Source organism: Amphibalanus amphitrite, unplaced genomic scaffold (assembly GCF_019059575.1).
Source record: "Amphibalanus amphitrite isolate SeventyFive unplaced genomic scaffold, NRLGWU_Aamphi_draft 000025F_arrow, whole genome shotgun sequence".
NCBI lineage: Eukaryota > Metazoa > Arthropoda > Thecostraca > Balanomorpha > Balanidae > Amphibalanus > Amphibalanus amphitrite.
The window spans coordinates 1,241,270-1,265,533 of record NW_024881521.1 but is presented as its reverse complement, the minus strand read 5'-3'; the positions used below and the strand labels follow the sequence as shown (position 1 = coordinate 1,265,533).

The window sequence follows — 24,264 nt, the reverse complement described above, 5'->3', positions numbered from 1 at the left end:
GTCCTCTGGACGGGCTCAGCCCCGGCGACTCACTAGGGTGCCTGCCCAGACCAACGTCTCCCCCTAATTCCTATCATCCTTCCGGCTCTGCAATGGTCTTGTCGACCGAAAGGGCCTAACCCAACAAAAAAAAAAAAAAATATGAAGGTAAATCTCTGCAAGAAAATTATCTGGCGATTGACACCCGTCGAGTTCATCAGACTTTTGAGACAGTACCAGTAGTATATTCGAATTACACCTCACTCACGATCTACATCAGAAAGGCATGAGGCAGTTATGCCTTAAGTGGTGGATATGTTGCTGTCATCTGAAATTATAGCCTGCCTAATGTCACCAACTAAAGGCATAGCCGACCGAGTAGTAAAGGAATCTTGTAGCCGACCGACATAATCCAACAAGAACGGGAGGCGACTGTCGCCGTCTACGAGGGGCATGGCTAATTGTTACATTGAATTTCTTCACCCATTTGACAAAACATAGGAACCGATCACCAGCCAGTTCCCAAAAACACTGATCTCACTGAATCATTATATTGTATTTCACATAGGTTTGTACTTGATCTGCCTTTGTATCTCGAAAATGTGCACTCACACGCTCACACAGTTTCGACAGTAAACCATTTAGCACACATCACACAGGCGAACATTCAACACAAATTGGTATGTAGACACATCAATTTGAGGATAATCAAATGAAAGTGAGCCCGTTGACATTGAGATTCGTCAAAAGACGACCGGGCGCGGGCAATGGACACAAGTTCGATAAGAGCGACATCGAATATTCGTTGGTCCCATACCTTTGATCAGTAGTCGCTATAATGCGTATCACAAATGTCCAGTTGACTAGTTCAGACAAATGAGTTCACCTTTTAAAACTCGATATTCAAGATATTCGAGGTGATGACTATGAAAATACGAACATGCAAATATTTCATACGGTACATCAGTGGGCAGTGATTTTCCGTTGCCGTTGGACACGATTGCTAACACACGAGCACCCATACACACTATCGTTACTACACTCTACAAGAGCGTCCGTTTATTCATCAGATGAACTGGAGGCGGCATCAGAAAGCCGTGGAGATCCTCTATTTAACAGCTGTCGAGTCCAACACTATCTGCGTCCACCGCTACCTGTTTCGTCCACCCGGCTTAGCGGCATTCGGCAGATCTTCTCCAAGGCTCTAGCGTCGCAGCTTGTGACCCCTCGCCGACCCCTCCCCCCGGGCAGCACTACCGTCAGTCCTCCAGCTGGTGTCGCCGAGGGTCTCGGGCCGCCGCCGAGGGTGATACCCGCCGAGCCTCTGAGCGCACCGTCAGGAAACGCTTCTCGGCCGTCTGAACACGCAGCTCCAGCTCTCGCACTCTAGGAAAAGGGAGGGGGAGGTTAAATTGCAGTCACATAGGACGTTTAAACACTACTCAAAGCGTGCTATTGTTCAAAATGGAATAATGGAATAGGGAATAGGAATAATGGAATAATGGAATAATGGAATAGGGCTATAATTCCCAGCTTTAATAGGCGAATCCTCACGCTGACACCGAAAAAGGAAATGCCAATTCGTTACGGCACTCACTATCCAGTATCCAACAAAATATTACCTGTACTTGTAGCGTTTGGCGTCCTCCTCGGCTTCCAGGCGGTGTCCGCTGACCTCCCGCAGCTCGTCCTCCAGCTCGGTGATGCGCCGGGCCAGGTCACGCTCGACGCGCCGCATGTCAGCCACTCGGCGCTCCGTCTGCTCCGTCACAGAGAGCAGCTCACGGCGCCACCTGGAGAGAGAGGAAGGAGAGAGGAGAGTCAGAGGGTAGATTAGGAGCGTGGGTCGTGACTGGCAGGACAAGGATCAGTTGACAGATGGGGAGGGGCAAATAGGAGGAGAACCTGTAGATACGAGTAGACTACCCGAGACGGAAGACAGGCAATCCTTAGACATATAAGTACTCAGAATTAGTAAACAAACCCAGGGAATGATCTAAAGCAAGGCAAATAAAGCAACCAGTAACACGAAGGAAATAACGACAAGATAAATGCCAGACAGTAAACTCAATTAGGGAAACTCTGTACGGCCGTACCATGGAGCAAGGCCTGCTTCAATTTGCCCGTTGCCAGGCGCAGAGAGCTCTTCAAACTATCATAACTCACATAACTCTTTAAACAGTCGTCACTCACTTGGCCGACATCTGTTGCTGTTCACTCAGCTGCTGCCGGAGCTCGACCTTTGTGTGCTCGTGGTCCGTCTCAAATGAGTGGATCTCGACGCTGAGAAGGCGCTCCTTCTGACGCAGCTTCTGCTCCAGGGAGCTGAAACACCGGCAGCCGGTCACTACCCAGTCATCACGCCATAGCCACACAGCATCGCCACGCACTGAGGGATTCGCTCTAACACATGGTTCATTAATCGCTATGTTTGTTTGTTTGTTTGTTTGTTTTGTTGGGTTAGGCCCTTTCGGTCCAGTAAGACCATTTCAGAGCCAGGAGAATGATAGGATATAGGGGGAGACATTGGTCTGGGCAGGCACCCTAGTGAGTCGCCGGGGCTGAGCCCGTCCGAAGACAGGCCCCCCAGCCCCAAGGCACTCACTGCACCCGGCTACGGGGTGCGCTCCCTCGGGAGCAGCGGTGCCGCTCCAAGGGAGCAGCCCGCATGAGATAAAGTTGCCTGTCCAGCCCGGAGGGGGGTTGCGGTGTGGAGGAGAAGGATTTCAGTATCCTGAGGATAGAAGCATGGAACGGTGGATCGCTATGTTATTCCCAAAGGTCAGTTGTTTCCTCCTCATTTAAACATCACCTCGAGCAGCCTAGGACTTTAGGAGGATACCAGCCTAGGATGTACAAACATTCCTTTTTCCTCGGCTAAACGGCTAAACCCTTCACCGCACCTGACGGTTCTCTCCAGTTCTCGGCGCCGCTCGGTGGCCGCCGCCAGCTCGGTGTCCTGCTGGGTACGGGCCGCCGCCAGCTCCTCCGTCAGAGCCCTCTTCTGGTGCATCAGCTCATCACAGGTGTCTGAGAGCTCCGCCAGGCGGCGCTGGCGCTCGGCGGCGTCCTCCGCGGCTCGCTCCAGCTCCACAGCGTGTCTGGGTGGACGGAGCAAACCGTGTCAGGGCGGTGGGAGGTCATGATGCATGGCGACGGGTAAGGTCCGGCAGGGCCGTAGCTCAGCGCAGTGACCGCAGGCTGACATCAGAGGTACAGCGACGCAGACTAGATCCGGCCTGACGCCCCCATTGGACAACCCAGGGGAAACGGTCGCCAAGGCCGCGAGAGTGACAGGCAGCATATGTTGCGCGCTAATTTGGCCATGGTTTAGCGTCGAGACTGCTGAACCGGATACAGTGAGATGTAGCGTGGTTAACCCGCGCGGGGCTGGGGGGGTAAATTTTACCCCCCCTCGCGAATTTTTGCGATATCTCAAAAACGGCGGCGCGCAGCGCCGCCAAACTTTCAGTACCTTTTCTTACATCAATTTGACACGTTCCCTGAAAATTTGAGCGAAATCCGTCGGAAAATTTTTGAGAAATTGACGTTTTAGTGACGTCATGTTCGCCATTTTCGCAACAAAAACGGCAAAAGTTCAAACGCCGCTAACATCTTCATTTTTAAAGGAATCAAGACGTAACAAAAAAGGTTATACGTAATTTTACTTAGTCTATCAAATGGCTATCTCGGTTTTTTGAAAATTTTGGATTTTGGCCTAAATTTTTTCAAAAAACTGATTTTTTTGGGAAAATCATTATAAAATCCAAAATTTTGAGTCTATCGAAAAAACCGGAATATATGTCAGAGAAGTGGTCTATGTGCACCTACATACCAAATTTTAGAAGAATCGGTTCAAAAATGTGGGAGTTATTCAAAATTTTATGACGTCACGACACACAATTTTTTTGAAAAATGACTTTTTTGGAAGTTCTAGACCTCGTACGGAAACAAAAATAACACCATTCGATTTGCCGTGAAAAACTGCATCAGATAGACACTTTTTTAGGCCTTAACAACCAACTTCAAAATTTGACCTCACTTGACCTGACCTTGACCTGACCTCGACCTGAAATTCATCCAGAGGTGGTCCATATCACTTATTGAGTGTGCCTATTGAATTCTATTAGTAAAATGACCCATAAAACATGTGTCGCACATGCCCTTTTCTATATTTTGTTCTTTGGTGACCTGACCTGACCTGACCTGACCTTGACCTTGACCTCTGAATGATATTGTATGCAACGAATATTGTCTTGGTAGCCTAAGAACACGTTTTGGGCGATCAGTCTCAGTCCATGACTCCATTCTTCGGCGACTACGGTGCAAGGCCGATACTGTAGAAACTTGCAATTTGTACCCTTGACCTGACCTTGACCTTGACCTCAAACTTTAAATTAAGTACATGTTTTTAGTAGTTCGTGATGAGAGCTTTCGATTGGCGTTTGAATTTTCCAAATCGGACCATTAGTTCGGGAGATAACAGGGGGGGGGGGTAAAATTTACCCCCCCCCCCAGCCCCGCGCGTTCGGCTGGAGACCCCAGCCCCGCGCGGGTTAAATCATAGATAAAGACCAACTAGCGGTTAGCCCGACAGTCCATGTTGAAATTTGAAAGTAATGCCATGGAGGAAAAATAGCAAACAAGCTTGGCAATATGTAAAACTAAAAATGCAGCGGCTGAAATATGGAATTCACATCAATAGAGCCCATGCTGTTCTGAAAATAAAAAGGTAAAGTCGCCCTACAGAACACGAACGAAGCTTTTACTTCCTTGATGTCACCGTACACACATGACTAAAATAGATACCGGGCACAGGTGTATGGTCCTGCCTGCGGCTGAAACTGTATTTATAGCCGGCTCACTAGCTTACATCTGCTAAATGGTGTCTGCTAAATGGTCAAGCCAGTGCTTCAGCTCGAATCAGCCGGGCCGGTGCATTCAACAATGACACAGCGCGCCTCGGCATTTCCCTGAAATCGCTGGCGACTTATTCACTCTGCTGCTGATAATACGGCGGTAAATCAAGTGTGAAATACCGGATTAAGTGGCAGCATACTCTGGAAGGAGACCCAGTCACTGCAAGTACAGCGCCGGCCATTGAATGTCAACATCCTGAATCAATAACCAATCAGTCGCTAGACACTTTTCAAGAATCGAGCTCCAGCAACGAGACAAACACCAGCCGTTTTGATAATGTCACAGCTACCGGATTCACATTCCCATGAAACTGAGGGCAGCCAATTTGCCTAAGTCACTCCGGATCGCCTCATATTGAACAGTAGCTATATAAAACGGTGCCACAATACTAAATCAGTCCCAGTTTATCATTCAAATCAGCCTCCTGTAACATAAAACCAAGCCCGCGTCAGCCTCCAAAAAGTGTGCTGCAGCCGGCGCGGCGGGGTGAGCCGCGGGGCCGGTGCTCGCGTGGGTGTCGTCTGGAGCGCAGACCGGACTGCGAGTTAACTCGTTAGACGGTGCGGCGGCCGCTCGTTACCACCCGTATTGCAATGTACGCGACACCGCGGCCGCTGATCGATGTCGCCGGCTCCGCCCCGTCCTAATTGGCGACGGACGCTCCTCGCGGCGGCGTCAGCGGCCCAGTGGCGCTGCCCCGTCCACACACGCCCTGATGGATGGCCGGTACCGAGCCGTCCGCGACCGTCCGCAGTCGTCCACCGCCCCCCGCCGAGCGGTGGCTGCTTCATGGCACGTGTATTTACCGCCCACCAAAGAGCCGTATGAAAGGGGTGTTCAAAGAAGCGGCGCCGGACGTTACACCGATCGATAGCGCGGTAACTGTCGCCGCACGGGAAGGGGTTACCGAAAAACGCGCACACAGCAGCATGGGCCGAGCGCGCTGAATGCCACCTGATGAATGCGTGTTTGTCCGGTGTAGGGAGCGCCGGATGGCTCGCCGCTGCACCCAGGACAAAGGGAGGCACGTCCACATTGGAGTCGGAAGGACGACAAACGGAGAATCCTCTAAAAAAACAGCCACAGTGCTCCGTCTGAAATTGTTAACTACACCAATCTAATGCAGGACGGCAAAAACAAGTGGAAGGCTGCCAGCATGTGATGCTGAAAAATCGGCTGCAATTTGGCCACAAATTGTTGACCCTCACTGTCTGGTGATGATACCCAATTCAGCACAAATGTTTCACAGAAACCAGTACCTAAATCTGGTATTTCACTTTGCATAACCGTCATTTCTATGACGGTACTTTCAGGAACGTTTTCCATAAAAGAACATCAAATCGGTTACAATAATCAAATGACGGCATAGCGTCCGTTCTTCAACCCAATTGATTTTAAATGCTTCAGGCAGGACCATGATAATTTCAACCTCCCGCCTAAAGGCACCAAAAGCACTCTGTGACGCACAATATGGACGTTATCATAAGGGATTCAAGATCTTATTCAACTCTGGAATTCAAATTTGGGTAGAAATAGATTCAGAAACTGACCTATCGCGATTTAGCAATTATCTGCCTAATGCTACGGTAATACCATATGGGCCAGTCACAGGGGTCCCCGAAACTAGGGCAAAATGCGACTTCATCCTGAATCCCCACCCATAGAATTCGGTCAGTGTGACCAACAGTTGACGTCAGCTCACTGCATAACCATCGCATCAAACCCGTCATAAGACAGCGCGCAGACCAGTGCCCCAGCCAACGTCCAGACCAGCGCCCGGCCACGCCCAGACCAGCGCCACTATCATCCCAGCTCGGCCCGTCCCAACCCGGCCCGGCTATCAAAGGCCGGCAAATTCACCGTAATCGGCGTGTGTACACCGCGCGCACACAGGCACACACACATGGATGGCCAACGGGCTGTAAACCGGGGCGATCAGGCCGGGCCGGTGACGCCAGCGAGGCAGACGGTGCCAGTTACCGACAAACGGCCGGCCGGCCAGCCGGCGCCGCAAAAACGCGGAATACACAGCCGACAGCAAACACGGGTGGAGAGGAAAAACGACAGGGTGGTGATAGACGAACGAACGATGGTGAATAAATTGGCAGGGGATGGATATTGGATATGATGGTTGGATAATAGAAATAAAATAATTAAAACGATACGGATATAAATTTTACCACAGGTGTTCAGAGTATAACTATTGCATCAAGCAAACTTGGTTTACGTAATCCGGGTTATCCTCTACCGGGCCGTCTGTATCACCCGGGGCGCTTCAGCAACTGACCTGGCCTGCGCCGAGGTCAGCTTTCGGGTCAGCTCGGCGGCCGTGGCCTCAGCCTGTATCCTGGCATCCTCCAGCCGTGAGAGCCGTTCAGTCAGCTCCTGCAGGGCGGCGCACTGTGCCTCTCCTGAACGACACCGGTCATGCTCCTCCTGTAACACGACAGGGGGCATTTAGGGGAGGAACAACAGCTGTGATAATGATGGCACAAAAGTAGACGGCAATTTTCATGAGCGATGCAATAAGAGAGCACGGTCAGAAGCATGAATTTAGAACGGAAAACACTTACGGTAAAGCATTCTTTGAGTGTTCACTGTTCAACCGCTAATACCCACGGTGACATTGCCTCGGACAATAGGACAGCACAACTTAGCCAATACTCTCCAGCAAAATGGCTCTGAAACGTCTCTCACAAACAACTCCATTACTCGCTTAATCTCGGCCCGCCTCTCGGTGGCCAACTGGACAGTGGACACTGTCTCCCGTTCAGCAATATGGCAGGAAGCAGGGGGCCATCTCAACTTCCGTTGCAATCAATAACACTCGGTTGGCGCGGGTATTTTCCGAGTGAGTGGCCGCCGGCCAGCCGGGCCGACCGCCGCCGCAGCGCCACAATAGAGCAGTTTGTCGACGGAGGCGCCGGCCGGCCGCGCGGCGCGCCGTTAGTGACCGCGACCCGCCGGCGCGGGCCACTTCAAATGGCGCGTGAACAGATCGGCCGCAGATTCACCGCGCCACCGGCTGACCGGCCGGGCGGCGGGTTCACGGCGGTCACTCCCACAGAGCTGCGAGTGGGCGGCAAAAACGGACGGCAGCAGGACTCCAGACACATCGTCTGACCGCACTCCTCCGACACCGCAATCCTTCCTCAGGCGGCGCCGAAAGTCAGCGGGTCGGGCCGCGCGGGGAGACTGATGGCGGTGCTGCCGCGGACTGTGCCGAGCTGTAGATCACACACGGCCGACACAACAGCAGACGGCAACACGTAATGTCACGGCCCGCGGTCAGACCGAACGGAACACGGCGCCCGACCCATCACTGGGCAGCGCGGGAGGCGGCCGCCGGCGCACCCGGCACTCTCACACGCGTGTGATGGAAGCCCGGAAGACGGGGAGGGATGCGATGCGACCCACCTTCAATCGCTCGTACTCGGACTCGATCTTTTTCTTGTCGCGCAGGAGTCGCTCCATCAGCTGCTGGTGCTCCACCTCCTCCTGTTGGCGGAGTCGGTGTCAGCGGAGTTCAACACACACCTGGTTCGGAGCATCGGTCACGCTCCATCATCAGACGGTGGAGCCTAACTGGACATCCATCAAATGGGTACGCGATGAACTCGACACACAACACCGGGACGCTAAAATTCAACGGCGTTGGGGTAGGGCCGTTCTTTAGGCGTAAGGCGATAAAACCACACATACGGATATCCCGTGGCGAATAACGTATGGTGGCTGCCGCTGGTATTGTGATCCTATGATGAATACAGTGGCCATATACGCGCATGTGATACTTCACTGACGCAAGCGAATTAACGTCTCTCATTTCGTGTTTTCAGCTACTTAGCAGAAGAGATCGGAGTTCCGTCAAGAACGCCGTCATAGGGAAGATTACGAATTAATCAAATCAAAACTATTTTCCGATATCTATCAACCACCGCTGATTGTCACATACCTATTAGATGAAAATCATAAGCATCTGAGAAGTAACACCAACATGGAGCTACCCCCGATAACAAGTGTCTCAGCGGGACTAAGGCCGAGTGCCGTTCGGCACAGATCACTCCTCCCCGCGGGGCTGAGTCACTGCACTGAGACGGAAATCTGACGCCAATCCTGCGACGGTTTCAGCCTGACGTACGCCAGAGCCGGGCGGTCCGTTTTGGACCGAGCACAGACCACAAATAGATTGGATGGATTAAAAGGACTCGCCAGAACAGCGGAACGGAGCGGCTCATTCTCAGAGCAACCGGGACACTTGATGCAACTGGTTCGATTTTAACACGTAGGGAGTTTTGTGCGCATAACTAGCCCAGCTTGGCTTTGCTACGTGGGAGCCAAAGCAATACTAAATCACTAATACAGTCCATCAAAGACTTGTTAACTTTCTAATCATCCCAAGGCGCACAAGTACCGCTTCCTTGCATTCAAATTTGCGCAGAACAAGAACAGCTGTGGAAGCAGTTCGCTGTTACGTGCGCCAACGCCTTGAACCAGTTCAAAGTCAACGCCCGCGGCTCTGGACCCCGTGGCGCGGGTCTGGGAGGTAGTGGGGGGGGGGGGGGGGGGGAGGCCAGTCGGTCGGTCACGGTCTGATTAATCAGCCGTCCGGTCGGTGCTGAGCCCCGGCCGCCCACGGGCCGTGACCCCGGCTACATCTCTGGCGTTCCAGGCAGTGTGGGGCGGCGCGGCACGCCACGGTACAATCCGGTACGGGGCGGAGTGGAACCGCATGGTAAGAACGGTATACACCGGTAAGGTCAGGTGTAGTACGCGACAGAACGGCTGTTACTTAAACGGTGTAACGGTGCAAGATGATGTTGCGTAGTTATAGAAGCGAACGACTTTTATAGACATTTCTAGCATTGCAGTTCGAATTTGGGTTTTAGTACAATAATTTAGTGAGAACATACAGAGCAAAAACGAGATAAAGCAGTGAACAACTGAGACTGTAACCGTACTGGACATGACAAAAATCGACCGCGCATCGAACTCTGAACAGCAGCTCCATGGTAAAATCAGGCTCAAAATGAGACGTCACTCATCATCCGACACGAAATGTTACGCAACAGGCGCCCCCGCGGTGACAGCAGGCTGCCGATCCATTCAGGGACGGCACGCGACGGTCGGTCACCGTCCGCAGCCGGGGGGAGAGAAGCACAGGAGGCTCAGATGGGACTACAGCTACGTGGAGACCGCTCGTTAGGTAAGGGAGGGGAGGGGAGGGGAGGGGATGGATTAGGTGGACGACCACACAGCCCAGCTAGACAGATATACAGACGGACAGACGGACGGACAAACAGACAGGCCACTGATCAGAGACACGCACACCTCGGTCCAGCCGGAAATGAACGGATTGAGCAGACACGGCACCTCCGAGAGGGGGGGGGGGTGAAAGGAGGGAGGAGAGATGTCATATCCCCTACCAGCAGCTACAGAGGAGAGAGGAGGAGACCGGAGAGAGCGAAGGAGCAGTCGCTGACGAAGAGAGCACAGGAGAGGTCGGCACTGCGGACGCTCTCCTACCCAGCTCGTCCCCCGGTTACGACGGATTCTTGGGAAACATTGCGGGGTCAAATAGGGTACAGATCTTTTGTTTGCTGAAGTGTTCGGGTTTCACGTCAATAGTGACTGATATGTGCATAATCATACGCAAAGTCCATGCTATCAATATGCAGAACAAGCAGTTAAATAACCAAGTTAAGCTAGGACAAGATTGAGAGCAGCATTAAGTTAAACCCCTTCGGTAAATTTACAGGTAATTTACATGTGAACCATACAACCTGGCATCGCGGCTTCGGGTCATGCAGGTTGGACGACTAAAATACCGCCGTACACAACAGGCACTGAACGGCGTTCTCCCCGACCCCGTCTTACGGCGTCCTTCTGCTGCAGTTTCTCAGCTAGCTCGGTCAGCCGCTTGTTGCCCTGTTCGCGCACGGCATCGACTTCCTGACGGGTCCGCAGTCCGGCCTCGTCAGCCAGCCGGCCCAGAGACGCCTCCAGGTCTGCCACATCCCCTGCCAGGTCCGCCGCCGGGTCACCGGGGTCACAGGGGTCACCAGGGTCAGCCTGGGGTCACCCGAGGTTAGGTGGCGAACAGGGCGCCAGACAGGCAGCCGACATGCGGTTTAGGTGGGGTCGAATAAGGCGGGCGCGACAAACTACAGCTACCAGCAATATGCGCTTTTACGTGGGCAGACGGTCCAGGCGTCGGTGGCCCTTCACAGAAGCGTTATTGCAATCGATAAGCGCTGGGCATTCACGCGAGAACGGCGTTAGTCATTCGGCAGATGCGTTACTCATTCTGGGAATTTATGCGACACTGGTTTTCCAACTATCTAAAGCGTTGCGGATGCAGATATTTGGGTTTAGATAGTGACTGTCCGTCACCTGCCACCTACCCTCGAGTCGAGCTGCCTTTTGTACGGCCTCCTCCTTTTCGATGAGGGCGTTTTGTACGACATCCACGCCCTCCCTGATCTTCTCCAGCGCCTCAGCCTCGCGCTGACTGAGCTGGACGCACCGCTCCCGGGCCTCGATCAGGTCCTGACGGAGCCGCTCCGACTCCTCCGTCGCCCGCCGGAGCCGCTCGTCATGCGAGGCGGCTGACTCTGACAGCAGGGCCAGCTCGGCCTCCAGCTGCTGCTGCCGCTCGGCCTGCTCCAGGGCGCGTCGGTCGGCCTCCGTCAGCCGCTCCGTCAGACGCCGCACCTGCTGACGGTGGCTGACCGACGCCGCCTCTGCCGAGCGGGCGGCCTCCTCGGCGGCGGCCAGAGCGGCGGCCGAGCGCTCGGCCTCCTCCCGCTGCCGGGCCAGCTCAGCCGTAACCGTGCTGACCGCCCGCGCGTACTGGGAGCGAATCTGGGCGGACAGGCACGGCCGTGATAGGGTTACTGCGATAGTACAGACCGTGGACGGGATGGGGAAACACCACATGGGACCAGACGGCGGCCCGACCGAGAGTAGAGACACCATTGCAGCTGGGAGCCGGTACCTTGGTTGTTCAATAAGTAAGGTAAAATGTCCTATAGTTAATGGAATTCGTGAAGTTAAGGAAAATAAAATGTGTGATCTGAATCTACGGAAAATTTCCCACGCGACATTCGCAACCGTTTTAAGGTGTCTGCATCACTGTCTGAACACGGTCGGTATGAAAACATCGATGCAGCAGCGTTCCGTTCTAGAAATGTACGTTTTGTCATGTGAACCCAAATCTGCTTCAAAACTAGTGAATGACACTATTGCCATCGCTATCGGATCACTGACAGACATTTCGCTTGGGAATAACTTTTTATTGATGAGGCAATCAATAAAATAGTAGATAAAAAGCGTAAGGGTATCAATAAGGAGCTTTTCGAGCAAGCTTTCAGCGCTGAGTGAATTGCTGGACAAGCGCGTGCGCCCGAACGGTGATCGGATGAAGGTATGACTTTCGAAGGCTGGGGAGGCTGGCTGACAAGACTTGCCAACAAATGTTAATAGCCACTTTGTAGGCGAAAGTTAACTGAACATTTGCTGTTAGTTTTATGTCGTTACAGCATAGGTGGGCTGAAATACATGTGATTTTACCTTACTTATTGAACCACCGTATAACTGCATCATAAAATCGATATTTTAAATCAAGTATGGTGAAACACAAACGTTGTCATTCAGCAGATCAAATCGTTCAAATGTGTTTAGGAATCCGAACATCACACATAAGACGTCGTAGAGGCGAGCCTTTACAAAAGAGAATAGAGGTGGCTATCTGACTACGTCACATTTCGCGATTAGCCAGACAAAAACACGCATGCAGTCGTGCGCTTGATTAATGATGCTCGGAGGTGTTTTGACACACTGTTCAAATTTCCAAACTCGGCGGCAATTTATCTTTGCATCGAATTCAGAATAGTGAACTGATTTAACGAGAATCTACAGAGAGCATAAATGAGCCCAACGAGCTTCTACAGTCAACGGAACTGCGTGATTTGGAACAGGAATGGCGCACGCACTATATGCTCGATACGACATTGCCAGACATTGAGAAGTTATACAAAACTTGATTCACTTCCGATCAGTGAAAAACTCAAAGTTTTATCTTATATAATCATTCCAATATCTGGTAGAATTATACATACAATACGATGCAAATCGTAAGAAGAATAATCCAGTTGTTGGAAACGTAGGTATTGATATAGCAAAACTTCACCCCTCATCATTTACGGTCGCTGAAACCTCACCGTTCTATTAAACTCATTAACGATCATAAGTGAGCAGTGCGCACAAAGTAAGTTCAAGAGTGCGCTGTTAGCTATCCGACAAGTCGACCATGGTCAGAGAACCAGGAATGTCCACCGCTCGTCCGCGGATTAGCAGCAGCTTACGTCGGCATCATCCTAAAAATAAAATATAGCCTAGTTCGCGACATCCATAGCAGAAAAGAGACGACAGGAAATAGTGACCACAATCAGCAAAATGGGATTAATACTTAAGTGTCTGTTTCGGCCTCAGATTCTTTCATGACACCAAAATGACTTCTTAATGGTTCTCGGTTTCCTTCCGTATCGTTCGAGATCCCTTATAAGTTCGTCGCACTACTGACACTATGTAGTCGACCATTACACCTGCAGACATTCACAAATTGTCGCGAGGTGACATCACAATAGCGGCGGACAGTCACACAGCGCGGCACGTTCCCTGCCGCCTACGAACGCTAATTCTCCGCCTTACGACACACCCAGTGACAGCGCGGACACGGCTCTATTCAGGGGTCACCGCCGGGCCGGGAGCGATGGACCCCAGAGCGGCCGTATAGCCACACCATTGATTGGTTACGGTCGGGTTGTTGTCTGCGGTACCGCTCGGTTAGTTCATTGACCAGTCCTCTGTCCGGCTGACTGGCCGGGGGTGGGGCCGTGGGGCCGAGCAGATGGCAGTGACACGAGTAGTTGAACTGTTGAGCAACACCCAGGGTCCCACCTGAAGTCACCCACGGTACGGTTGGGGTTCACCCAGGATCACAGACACACCAGCAGTGTGGGGCGCAGAGCAGCCCTCCCTCCCGGCCCGGCCCAGCCGGGAGCAGAGTAACGAGTCGCCCAGCCGCCCCCAGAGGCCCGCGCCGGCCCCGCCCCCGTCTAACGAGACGCCGTGCCGCGTCCGCCGCCCGGCCACAGCTGCGGCACGTGACTCCGAGTGAGGAGGGTCCGGAGGGTCAACCGAACGCCAAAAGACACAGACGGAGACACTGGACTGCGGGCCAGCACCGGAGTGGGAGCGAACATACTTCTGACATTTCTGCTTGTAACACAGATCACAGCTCAAACTGAGTTTTATATCAAATACAAACAATTTAATGTTCACAGTGAGTAGTGATGCGACTTTTAATATCGAGCACGACGCAGCGTGAAGGACTGCACCTAGTGCAGTCCCCGGACACCTCACCTGCTCGGTGTACCGCTGCCACCGCTGGTCGGAGCCGTCCGTCCGGGCGGCCGACAGCGCTGCCTCCAACCGCTCCACCTCCTTAACGCTGGCCTGCCACAGCTGCACCGCTGAGTCACGCTCCTAAAAAAAATACACAGGGGATGATAGGAAATCAGTGTACATTCCAGTCGCTCTACCTCTTTAGCGCTGGCCTGCCACAGCTGCACGGCAGAGTCACGCTTCTGGAAAATAAATGTTATCTTGAAAAAACAGACATAACATACCTAGCGATGATGCAAAATTTTGAGATCATTGGTAGTTTCCAGTTGACTAGATGCCCTGTGATAGTTTATCAAAACTTAACATCCAGATTCTCAAATGTCAAATAGGATAACCTGGCAACAACCCAGACCCAATGATAATAATAAAAAAACTGCAAAACACTCACACAGGTGACAGGCAACAAAGACCATAACTGGTACAATAAACTCACTGCAGATACAACAGCCCAATGTCTCTTCCTCCTACATCCAGCTCACCTTGACTGCCAAATCCAGCTGCAGCTGATGGTCCCTGGTGCCAGAATCGGCGGCACCACCGGCTCCGGATGGACCAGCTGCTGCTGCTGCTGCAGGTGAGCAGCGAGTAGCCTCTGCCAGCTGGGCAGTGAGTGTCTCGTTCTCAGCTGTCACCTCGCCCACCTGAGCCTGAAGCCTTTCCAGCTCATCCTGTGTGGTGAATGGGACATCAGCTAGGCCACCTGGGGTGCAGTGCAGTCACAGAGGCATGGCATTGAGTGCAAACATCAAAATCACATCATCAGCTACAGGAATTCACATCAAAACCTTGATGGCAAACTTGCAACCAATTATACCAGCAATTAAGAGCTGCTAAGTGCACATAGTAACATTCTAAGCCAAGAATTGATATTGGATTGGCATCACATTTTATGTTCTATAAATTTGTATGGAAAGCAGCACCTAAGGGTTAGCAATTAATATCTGTCCTAGCCCCTAGGTCCCTGTCTTTATATTGTCATGGGCTAGCTTACCCAAAATTTGCCAATTTCACTTTTCAATGATGCTATAGTTTCTTCATACTCCTCTTTCAGAGGCAGCAGCACAACATCTCTGCTTCTAGCAGCTTGTTTCATCATTGCAAACTGCAGTTTGAAGCAAGTTAACCATTAACTGATTTGTCGTAATAACATTTAAATGACTGACAGTGACTATTATGAGTATTATCACATGCATGCAGAAACTCTGAAAGATAGCTTCTCAGGTCCCTTCCCTGTGGAAAAGAAATTGGTACAGGGTTAGAACTCATGAAGGTTTAATTCTTGATATTCTTATATATTTAGAGCTATCAATTGTACCTACCTAACATGCAACATGATGAACAGTCAGGTGGAATCTGAAGACACGGTGCTGGAGGGCATATTTGGTCATGTGACGGCAAAAAAATATTCCCCTCTCACTGCCTTTCACAGGCTTACCGTCACATGAGTTGTGCAAGCAAATTTCAAGGGCCGTATTATTTACTGGAATATTTGCTAGCTGACACCGTATAGTAGTGCTAGCAGAGCTTGTCATAAGCTAGGTATAACCTTAAGTAAATAAATACATACAATACTATCTATTAATTTATTATTATTAATACATCGTATAGTGTGCATTTCATAATCGGTTCGCCACTCGGACCTAATATATACTAATACCAACAGTTCAAGTTAAACCACAAAATGCCTGCAAAGACCGCAATAATACAGACAAAAAATCGAGTGACCAGCAATGCATAAGCCTACAGAAAACAGACCATTTGACATTCAGATCAAGAAAATTTTATAACGAAACAATTGACATGTATTTTATTTGAAAATTTGAGTTCACGCTATAATTATTAATTATGACGTTGCGGTTGGCATTCACGTACATCACGCGCTTTGAACTAGACAAAAGTTCACACAATATACACATGAAGTATACACTGCAAAGCAAGTGAATGTTATGAATCTTATCTACAACACAAGCATTACACTTGAATTATCAGAAAAAAAGGCGTAAAGCGAATAAAAAATAAAAATCCGCACAACCACGGTCATAGAATACTAAGGTAACACGGAGCCGAAGCTTCAAGCCAGGGGACACGGGAGGCATGCCGTCAGCTGTCCATTTATAAATAATCGGTTTCTTTGACTTAATTTCTAATGTTTTTCTGATGTTTTGCATCAATGAGGTACATCAAAAATTAAGTTTTATTTTTTTTGAGGTCGAAAATATTTTGTTGTCCAAACTATCCCCGTTTAAAGAAAATAGACAAGGGGAGAGTTTACCCAGGACCCTATGGAGAGAGTCAACCCAGGGCCCTATGGGAGTGCTTCTATGGGGCGAATTCGATGCAACAATGGCGCAGTAGCGACATTACTCTTGTTCGATGTTTTTCGGACGACAAAGATTCTACGTCATTTGGCCAATCACATTCCATAATTGCAGCCGAGCCCCCGTTGATCTAGAACGGGATTGGCCGAACGACGTACAATCTTCGTCGTCTGAGAGACATCGAACGAGGGGTACATCGACTGAACATACATTGCGATACAAGATTGAGATGAGTGGATCAAGATGTATCTTTCGTGCAGATGTATCAAGATCCTTGGTGAGGTTCCAGTGAAATTTGAATTCGATAGGTAGCTATTTTTGATTTTGCTTTGATACTTGTGGTAAGGAAACATGATTATGGTTGCATGAACCGCCCACTGCTCATTGCTGTCTTGTCTCACGTTCGATATCCGATCACCTTTCTTAAATAGCTCACCCCATATGGAAATCAGGTTTCAGGAGGCCACTAGGCTTGTGGGGCCTGGTCTCAATGAGCTCCCAGTGCTAAGGACAGTCAGGCTCATATGCTGGGTAAGGTCAGGTTCAGGTAGGCCAGTATGCACTCTGCAAAGCATGGCAATTTCGACAAGATCTCGTCTGTGCTGGCTTGTCCGGCTGGTGAGGCTTTGGTGTGGCGTGGATTTAGCTTGGTGCAGTGCGGATTTTGTGTAGCGCGGTGCAGATTTGGTCTGGTGTGGTCAGGTGGTGGGAGATGTAGTGTAGTGCATTTTAAATGTGGCTGATAGGTGTGCGGTGGTCAGAACGGACTGTGCCAGTGCTGGTGCCTGGTGGTCCCACCAATCACGGGGGTCATCTCCTGTTGTGACCCAGGGCCCAGGGGGTCTAGTCAAAACCTTACCTATTTCTGCTAACCTAAACCTATTTCTTACAAATTAGGCATAAATGTGATTATGGTATAATGATAATTAAACCTGGCCCTTTTTCAGGCGCAAGCTTTGGATGAACTTCTGCTTCTGCGGTCGGCATTCTTACAGGAGAACCCAAGATTCATTGTACCTACTGTATGCATTTCAAAACTGAATAATTGATAGTAACAAGTAAATATTTGAAGTTGCAGCCAAATGCTGTGCCTTCTCTGCTGCAAGAGCTACATGTCACCATTGAAGCAAGGTAAGTGTTAAAAGAAATTGTTCACCTTCTGTGAGTAACTTGATAAATAAAATTTAAAAAGGTGTGTTAAAAATGTGATGAATAAAATTTAAATGTATTCTAACTTGGAATTACACACTTCTTCTAAAGGGATTTCATTATTTTAATGATTAGAGTTATGAACACTTACAGCTGAACAACCTATCAGCTGCAAGGGATTCTGCTCCTGTAAGTGCTCTCATCGCTGATTGGCCACTGTGTGTGTTGAAGAGGTTTCTGCTTGCTGTAAATGAGCACTAGAACATTAATTTAAGCACCAATATTCACTGATAAAAGGTGAATATCTCAAACGGTTCAAATATAAGGCATACACAAATCTGCTCTATCAGACTGCTATCTCAGTTTAAAATCCCATGTTAAAGGTGAACTATTTCCTCGACAGGACCAGCTCGACTCCTGCAGTAGGAGTCCAGCCTCGTCCAGTCGTCGCCGCTCGCCAAGACCAGCCGGACTCCTGCAATAGGGGTCCAGGCTGACCCGTTCGTCCAGTAACCGCCGCTCGTCAGCACCAGCTGGGCTCCTGTAGTAGGGGTCCAGCCTCGTCCAGTCGCCGCCGCTCGCCAAGACCAGCTGGGCTCCTGTAGTATGGGGCTAGGATGGCCCGTTCATCAACCGGTCCTGAAGTCACATCGCCGTCAGCCAGCCGAACTCAGTACATAAGTCACCAACCCTGAATGTTGCCAGCCAAAGTCGGCAGTTTCCTTCGGACAGTCATCTCACCAGTGTTGTACAGTGTACGAGGTTAGTGACGCAGTTAAATGCGTCAATTAAATGCGAGGACGTGCGCTTGTATGCAGCGTTTTGTCATGTTGAGCTGCATGGGTGTCGATTTTCACCGAATTGAGGGTGCCCACTGCCCGGGCGCAGCAAATCCGCCGCTGCCTTAGCGGTGACCTTGACCCGCACCGTCTGTTGGGGCTCCAAAGCCAAGCCAGCCGAGCCGGCGGGGAATCTAAAGAGCTTGAGCACCCCCAACCCGGCGGAAATTGACACCTATGTTGAGCTGTATGGATGCGTTTTAGCCTTCCGCCGTGGTGGTAAATAGCAGCCTACATGCAGAATTAGGCAGGCTTATTAGCGGACTCATTATTGGATTCATTGTGTCACGTTTGTCGGCACGTGTAAGATGTGCTTAACTGCCATTAGCTCTCGGCCTGGCGACTTCTGGGGACCACGTAATGGGGATGACAATTGGGATCCTGTGCCTTAAGCCGGCCATTTACGTCCATGGCTATATACCCCCGTACTAGGGCTAGTTATGACGTATATAGGGATCCACGAGATCTTTTTTGATGAATGTGTTGTGCAGTGTTGAGATCCGCGTGTAACGTCACTGTTTGGCCAGTCTGCCCTCAAACGCGTCATCTTTACTCGTATTTTATTTACTGAACGCTTTGCATGGTCCAGTGGTTTATATAGACATCTTCCTTGCACTAGCTAGTTTTATGTGGCCAGGTTGATTGCCTGTCAGCGCGGTCACGCTGTCGTCTTTCGATTGGTGCGCTTAAATGCGGCGAGATGAATATAGGATTTCCTTTGATGCTATTTAGTACCTGCGCCCAGCTCAACTGGGGAAGGGGGGGGGGGGGCACTGCCGACTTTTGGTCCCATTCTTTCCATGTAACGCCCATAGAGCCCATTGTTAAAATGCCAAAATCAAAGGAGGGCACGGTGCCCCGGTGCCCTCCCCGTTCCGCCGCCTATGCGCGAAAGTACCAACTACCAACAGTTTCCAGTTGTTTGTGTCCCAAAGTTTTTTATGAGTTGGACGATTGGGCTTTTCCCATCGCTCGTTATGCAATTATTTTGTTAAACGCTCTAAAATTGTTTCTCTACAAGTCATTAGAACTTAGAAGCAAATAGATATTGATGGATACGATCTCAAGGGGGCCGATAAGAAGGAAGAGCGCGCGGCGCAATGATTGTGGAGCACAGCACACGATTAATGTGAGGCGCATTTAAGGGAGAAATAACTTCATTGAACAGAAATGAGCAGAGTACCAGCATTGAAACTGCACCAGTACCAGCATTGAAACTAAATATAAGATATCTCAGAAGGTTGCGCTTTTGGGGCCGAGTTGTGGTGCTTTACGCCGTACATCATGCTTAATGAATGTGACCGTCGTGTTTGTGGGATCCCCGTCGGTACTAGTCAGCCCCACGAATCGTGGTAGATCATAAAGATAATCTTCGCCTCCGGTTATGATTTTGATATTCTACGAAACGGGTGCTGGGTGGTACACGAAAGCAGCTTTTTCAGGTGAGTTGAAAGGGGAAGAGGTTCTTTGAATTACCATTTCGGACCATGGTTCTAAAAAGCGCTAGTTTAAAACTATTGTTATAATTCCTATCGTAAACCATCGGACGCTCGACGCTGCATTGGCATTGGTACGATCAACGATGTGCCGGTAATCGCTTCGCTCGCCGAGAATGATAGCGTGGCAGGTTTACTGATATGTAGGATTATCAAATAAATGTAATAGAAACGATATTAAATCCACTACCTCTTTAGAAGCTCTTGAAATAAACCTGGCTATCTGGTTGTCGAAGCCAGGCAAATTATATGCTTGGAATGGCTAAATGTCCATTGTCCATGACATCATTAAATTGAATTATTTTCCTTCTTAGCACTTAAAATACATTTCAGCGACACAAAACTCCCAAAAGTCTGATATCTTGCCCGTGGTATCGTGGTACGATCGGCGAGTACCTAAACCTTCCTACGCAATGTCCATGGCTATGCGAAGTCTAAGGTTGGCCTACATAAGCCTTGGGTTGGCCTGTTTATCCTGTTTCATATCGTATCTATGATAATAAAGTGTTCACGATCGCATAGCCAAACTGAGAACAAAATATTTATTTGCAAAACTCCAGCAATACCCCTCGCTTGATACTATCATGGAGGAGAGAATACTGGAGTGGCAACTCCATGCCTTTAGCATGGGCCGTTAGCGACAGACACGGGCCACCTAGCGGGAGCGGGTCGAAACGCCCCAGCTAGTATCGGCGGGTCGCGGCGGTCGGCTTATAATGGCGGGCTATGGCGTGCAGCGGTTTAGAGAAAAGGGCGTAGGAAGATTATTTTGGGCGCTACGTGTGATTTTTGTACATCAATGAGCAGGAAATTAAACGGAGAAGACAATGGTTACATTCAAGTTCTAGCGACTTTCACAGATTAATCTCAAATCCGGTGCGCGAAGGGCGGTACATCTACAGCTGGAGACGAGGACGGGAAGAACGGGCAGGCGCCGGCTCGTTGAAATTGACATTAAAACTTATAAATATTTTATATTATTTATATTATTATTATACTTATAATAATAAACTTATAAATATAAACTTATAAACTTATAAAATCAAATATTGCTCGATGTAGTCTGTTCATTTTATTCGTGAGCTGGTTACGAGCGCGCTCATTGGTTGAATTACGGACGGTTGGCAACGCTGATTGGCTGAATGGTGTAGTTCTGCTTTCGATAAGAACCTATGAACGGTACTAGCTGGAAGGTGTCTGTCGCAAAAAAGCGTGAAGTCAGGGGCGGTCGCAGCCGCTAGCAAAAGGGGGGGCCAAACTCACACTCGCGGGACATAACATTTATCCGTCACCGGAGGGTGATCGGCTCATTTTTTACGCCCGCGAGGCGCCGCGCAGTTGGCCATACTTATGCTTCATTCATATCGTTCTTGCGTTGAATCTTTAAGCTCAATTTAAGGCAAAATCACCAGTACCTACCATTTCTCGTCCCACGGTGTTTCCACCGGTCGGGCCACTGCACCATAGCGACGGATCGGTGTAGCATATACTGGAAGGTCGGGCACGCGGATTCATGACCTTACCTTACCAGTATAAAACAATTCGGAAAAGTACAGATACCTACCTCTTGCTTTGAACAAGCATGTGAAACCCAGAGAGCATTTTCAGACTATGACATTTACCCATATAGGTACGAGTAGTTGTGTGGCGGCGGGAGAGAGAAGCTAGGTACACCGACCTCTGGTGACCAAAGGTTCCTGCCTCCTGGCTTTCAAAATTGGCATCTGAGGGCCGCGCGCGACTCCTGTGGGCTTCGCAACGGCTCTATTGGGGCTCACTCAAATGCCTAGTCCTCATGCTAAGAAGACTGGCCCTGAGCCCTGAGGACTTCATCAGTCTCTGCCAGCCCCAGGACCCACAACGGCTCATGGGGTCCTGACGTCGAAATATGAGAGAATCTACGCGGGACCATCAGGACGTAAAGTGATCTCGATCAGGACCAACGTAAGGCTGTGCAGGAGTCTGCGTAAGCCCTCTGAGCTTCAGAAGCCCATGCATATGTATGTTTTCACTTAGAGGCCAGTTTAAGGCCCTCAGAGACCAGTACAGGGCCTGCAAACTGCAAAGGCCAGTAGTTTGAGACCATCAGATACCGAGTTGGGCTCTCAGAGGCTAATGTGGGTCCTTACTCATTACAGGCCAACATGGGGCCCTCAAAGGTCAGCGTGGGGCTCTAAAAGACCGGCATGAGCCGTCGTTGGACCCCAGAGGCTAGCAGAGGGCCCTCAAAGGCCAAGATGGGCCTTCCTCAGAGGCCAATGCAGTCCCTTAGAGGCCGGCATCAGGTCTTTAGCAGCCAGTGCGGGGCCTCATTGGCACCTAAGGGTTCGTCTTGGGACGCCAGAGACAGAAATAAGGCCACCAGAGACCGGTGTGAGACGCTCAGACGCCGGTTGGGGCCCCTGAGGACGGTTAGGGGCCATCATAGGCCAGATGTGGGGCTTCAGAGGTCGATGTGGGCTCTAAGCGGCCAACATGGGCGCTTGACCGCCACTGAAGTTCCCTCAGAGGTCAGTGTAGGACACTCAAAGACCGGTGTGGGAGCTATATTGATAGCTGGGAGTGTTTTTTTTTTAGGCCTCGTGACGATCGAATAAGGGCCAGGGCCCCATACACCTATGGGGGCCCATCGGTTGTTTGAGGGGGGCAAATGATATGATAGCCCCCTTTATTGGCCTTTGGGGGGCATGGCCCTGATGTCCCCCACCCCCCGCGACCGTCACTGTGTACACATTACACACAGGCCTCTGAGATTGCATACCTACTAGCTCATGCAAACTCTATGCAGGCCCCGGAGGTCCCACGCTAATCCTTAAGAAACCAAGCCAGCATACGGCGTCACCACCGGGCTTCTGAGGTGCACAGCATCAACCCATGAGGTCTTACTTTAGCATGTCGAAGAGCCACGCTCATTTGGCAGGGCCCACCCGGCACTGCCGAAGAGGGTCTCATGCCAGCCATTGCTGGGCCTACGAGAGCCTCAAGTAAACCCACGCTGATATTCCATATAAGATCCGGCCATACTCGTGAATCGGTGTCAGCGACGCTGACCGCCAAATTGACAGAATGCGAAACTGAGCCCACTCCATGAGTGAAATTTACGTCCTTTGATGGCGCAAGAAAGAAAATGAAACATACAAAAAGCTTTCTAGGACTTTTGTTCGATCTGAAAGGTGGGGCCAAAAGATAGTATGGCCCCACCTTTCAGCACCAAAGGGGGGGCCATGGCCCCCGTGGCCCCCCCCCCCCTGGGACCGCCAGTGCGTGAAGTTGCCACTCCAGTACTCCTTCCTCCATGATACTATAAAAAATATTGCACACGATCATGCGAAGCCGTGAATCCTACCGCCTTTATTTAGCGCCGGCGTTCCCGCGTTAATAATTTCTCCTGAATCGGAGGACCAATAATCAGCTGACGCACCGTTGTTTTGATGTCGGCGGACCGTGCCAGCCTGCGCACAACTACACAAAATCAAATCCTCAAATGCTCCTCGCGCCGGTAAACGCAACAAATGCGTCATGTTTACATTTTGAATATGGCATTTCTTTCCAGCGCTTCCATATTGAAGAAAACCCTTACCTTTGAATAAAACTGGATTTATAACATTAGATGTCTAATTTCCTGATAAATCCTATGCAAGCACATCCAATATCGTTCATACACGCTTCTTATGGACGGGAAGTTGATCAAATTACCATCTATGGCATCTATAACTGGTGATTTGCCTCTTGAAAGTTTCCGTCTTTCCGAGGCCTTGAGTCTTGGTTCATGGTTGGGTCGGAAAAAGTAATCGTACCGGCACATACGAGTGCCTACGACTACCGAAGCATTTCATCCGTCACCGACCATTGGTGCAGCATCCCGACTCCCGACCGCCCTCGAGGCTCCGTTTATTTGGGAGACGTCCGTCCGTATACGTATTGTGTCAGGCTCAGCCGTTGGGGGGGGGGGGGATCCGTTGACGGTTGTGGATTTGTGCTATAACAAGTAGTATTGCACAGTGTGATGGAATGTCCAAAGAAGTAGAACGGGACAATAGGTGTTGTTTTTGGCTATAAGGTATAGGTAGGAGTAGTGTCCCTCTATCGTGCGTTTTT

The 24,264-nt window shown here is 50.3% G+C and overlaps 1 protein-coding gene and 1 long non-coding RNA gene across 7 annotated transcripts; one reads left to right on the top strand and one right to left on the bottom strand.

Annotated features, from left to right (window-relative positions):
- Nucleotides 1-514: 514 nt before the first annotated feature.
- LOC122394103 (sodium channel and clathrin linker 1-like) lies at nucleotides 515-23,682 on the bottom strand. 6 transcript variants are annotated; one of them, XM_043390696.1, is made up of 12 exons: nucleotides 23,627-23,682; nucleotides 15,356-15,594; nucleotides 14,844-15,032; nucleotides 14,323-14,445; nucleotides 11,301-11,760; nucleotides 10,774-10,916; nucleotides 8,317-8,397; nucleotides 7,187-7,335; nucleotides 2,883-3,080; nucleotides 2,173-2,304; nucleotides 1,602-1,772; nucleotides 515-1,365 (listed from the first exon to the last, which is right to left on the bottom strand). In XM_043390696.1, the coding sequence occupies exons 2-12, from the start codon at nucleotides 15,458-15,460 to the stop codon at nucleotides 1,239-1,241; spliced, it is 1,878 nt and encodes a 625-aa protein (XP_043246631.1). In that variant the 5' UTR covers nucleotides 15,461-15,594; nucleotides 23,627-23,682; the 3' UTR covers nucleotides 515-1,238. The 6 variants fall into 6 exon arrangements, with proteins under 6 accessions (XP_043246631.1, XP_043246622.1, XP_043246652.1 ...); XM_043390687.1 differs by lacking the exon at nucleotides 23,627-23,682 and adding an exon at nucleotides 16,400-16,451; XM_043390717.1 differs by lacking the exon at nucleotides 23,627-23,682 and adding an exon at nucleotides 16,413-16,451.
- LOC122394123 lies at nucleotides 16,929-19,038 on the top strand. The gene is made up of 3 exons (XR_006258802.1): nucleotides 16,929-16,959; nucleotides 17,630-17,813; nucleotides 18,235-19,038. It is a non-coding gene; the product is annotated as an uncharacterized LOC122394123 (long non-coding RNA).
- Nucleotides 23,683-24,264: the final 582 nt, after the last annotated feature.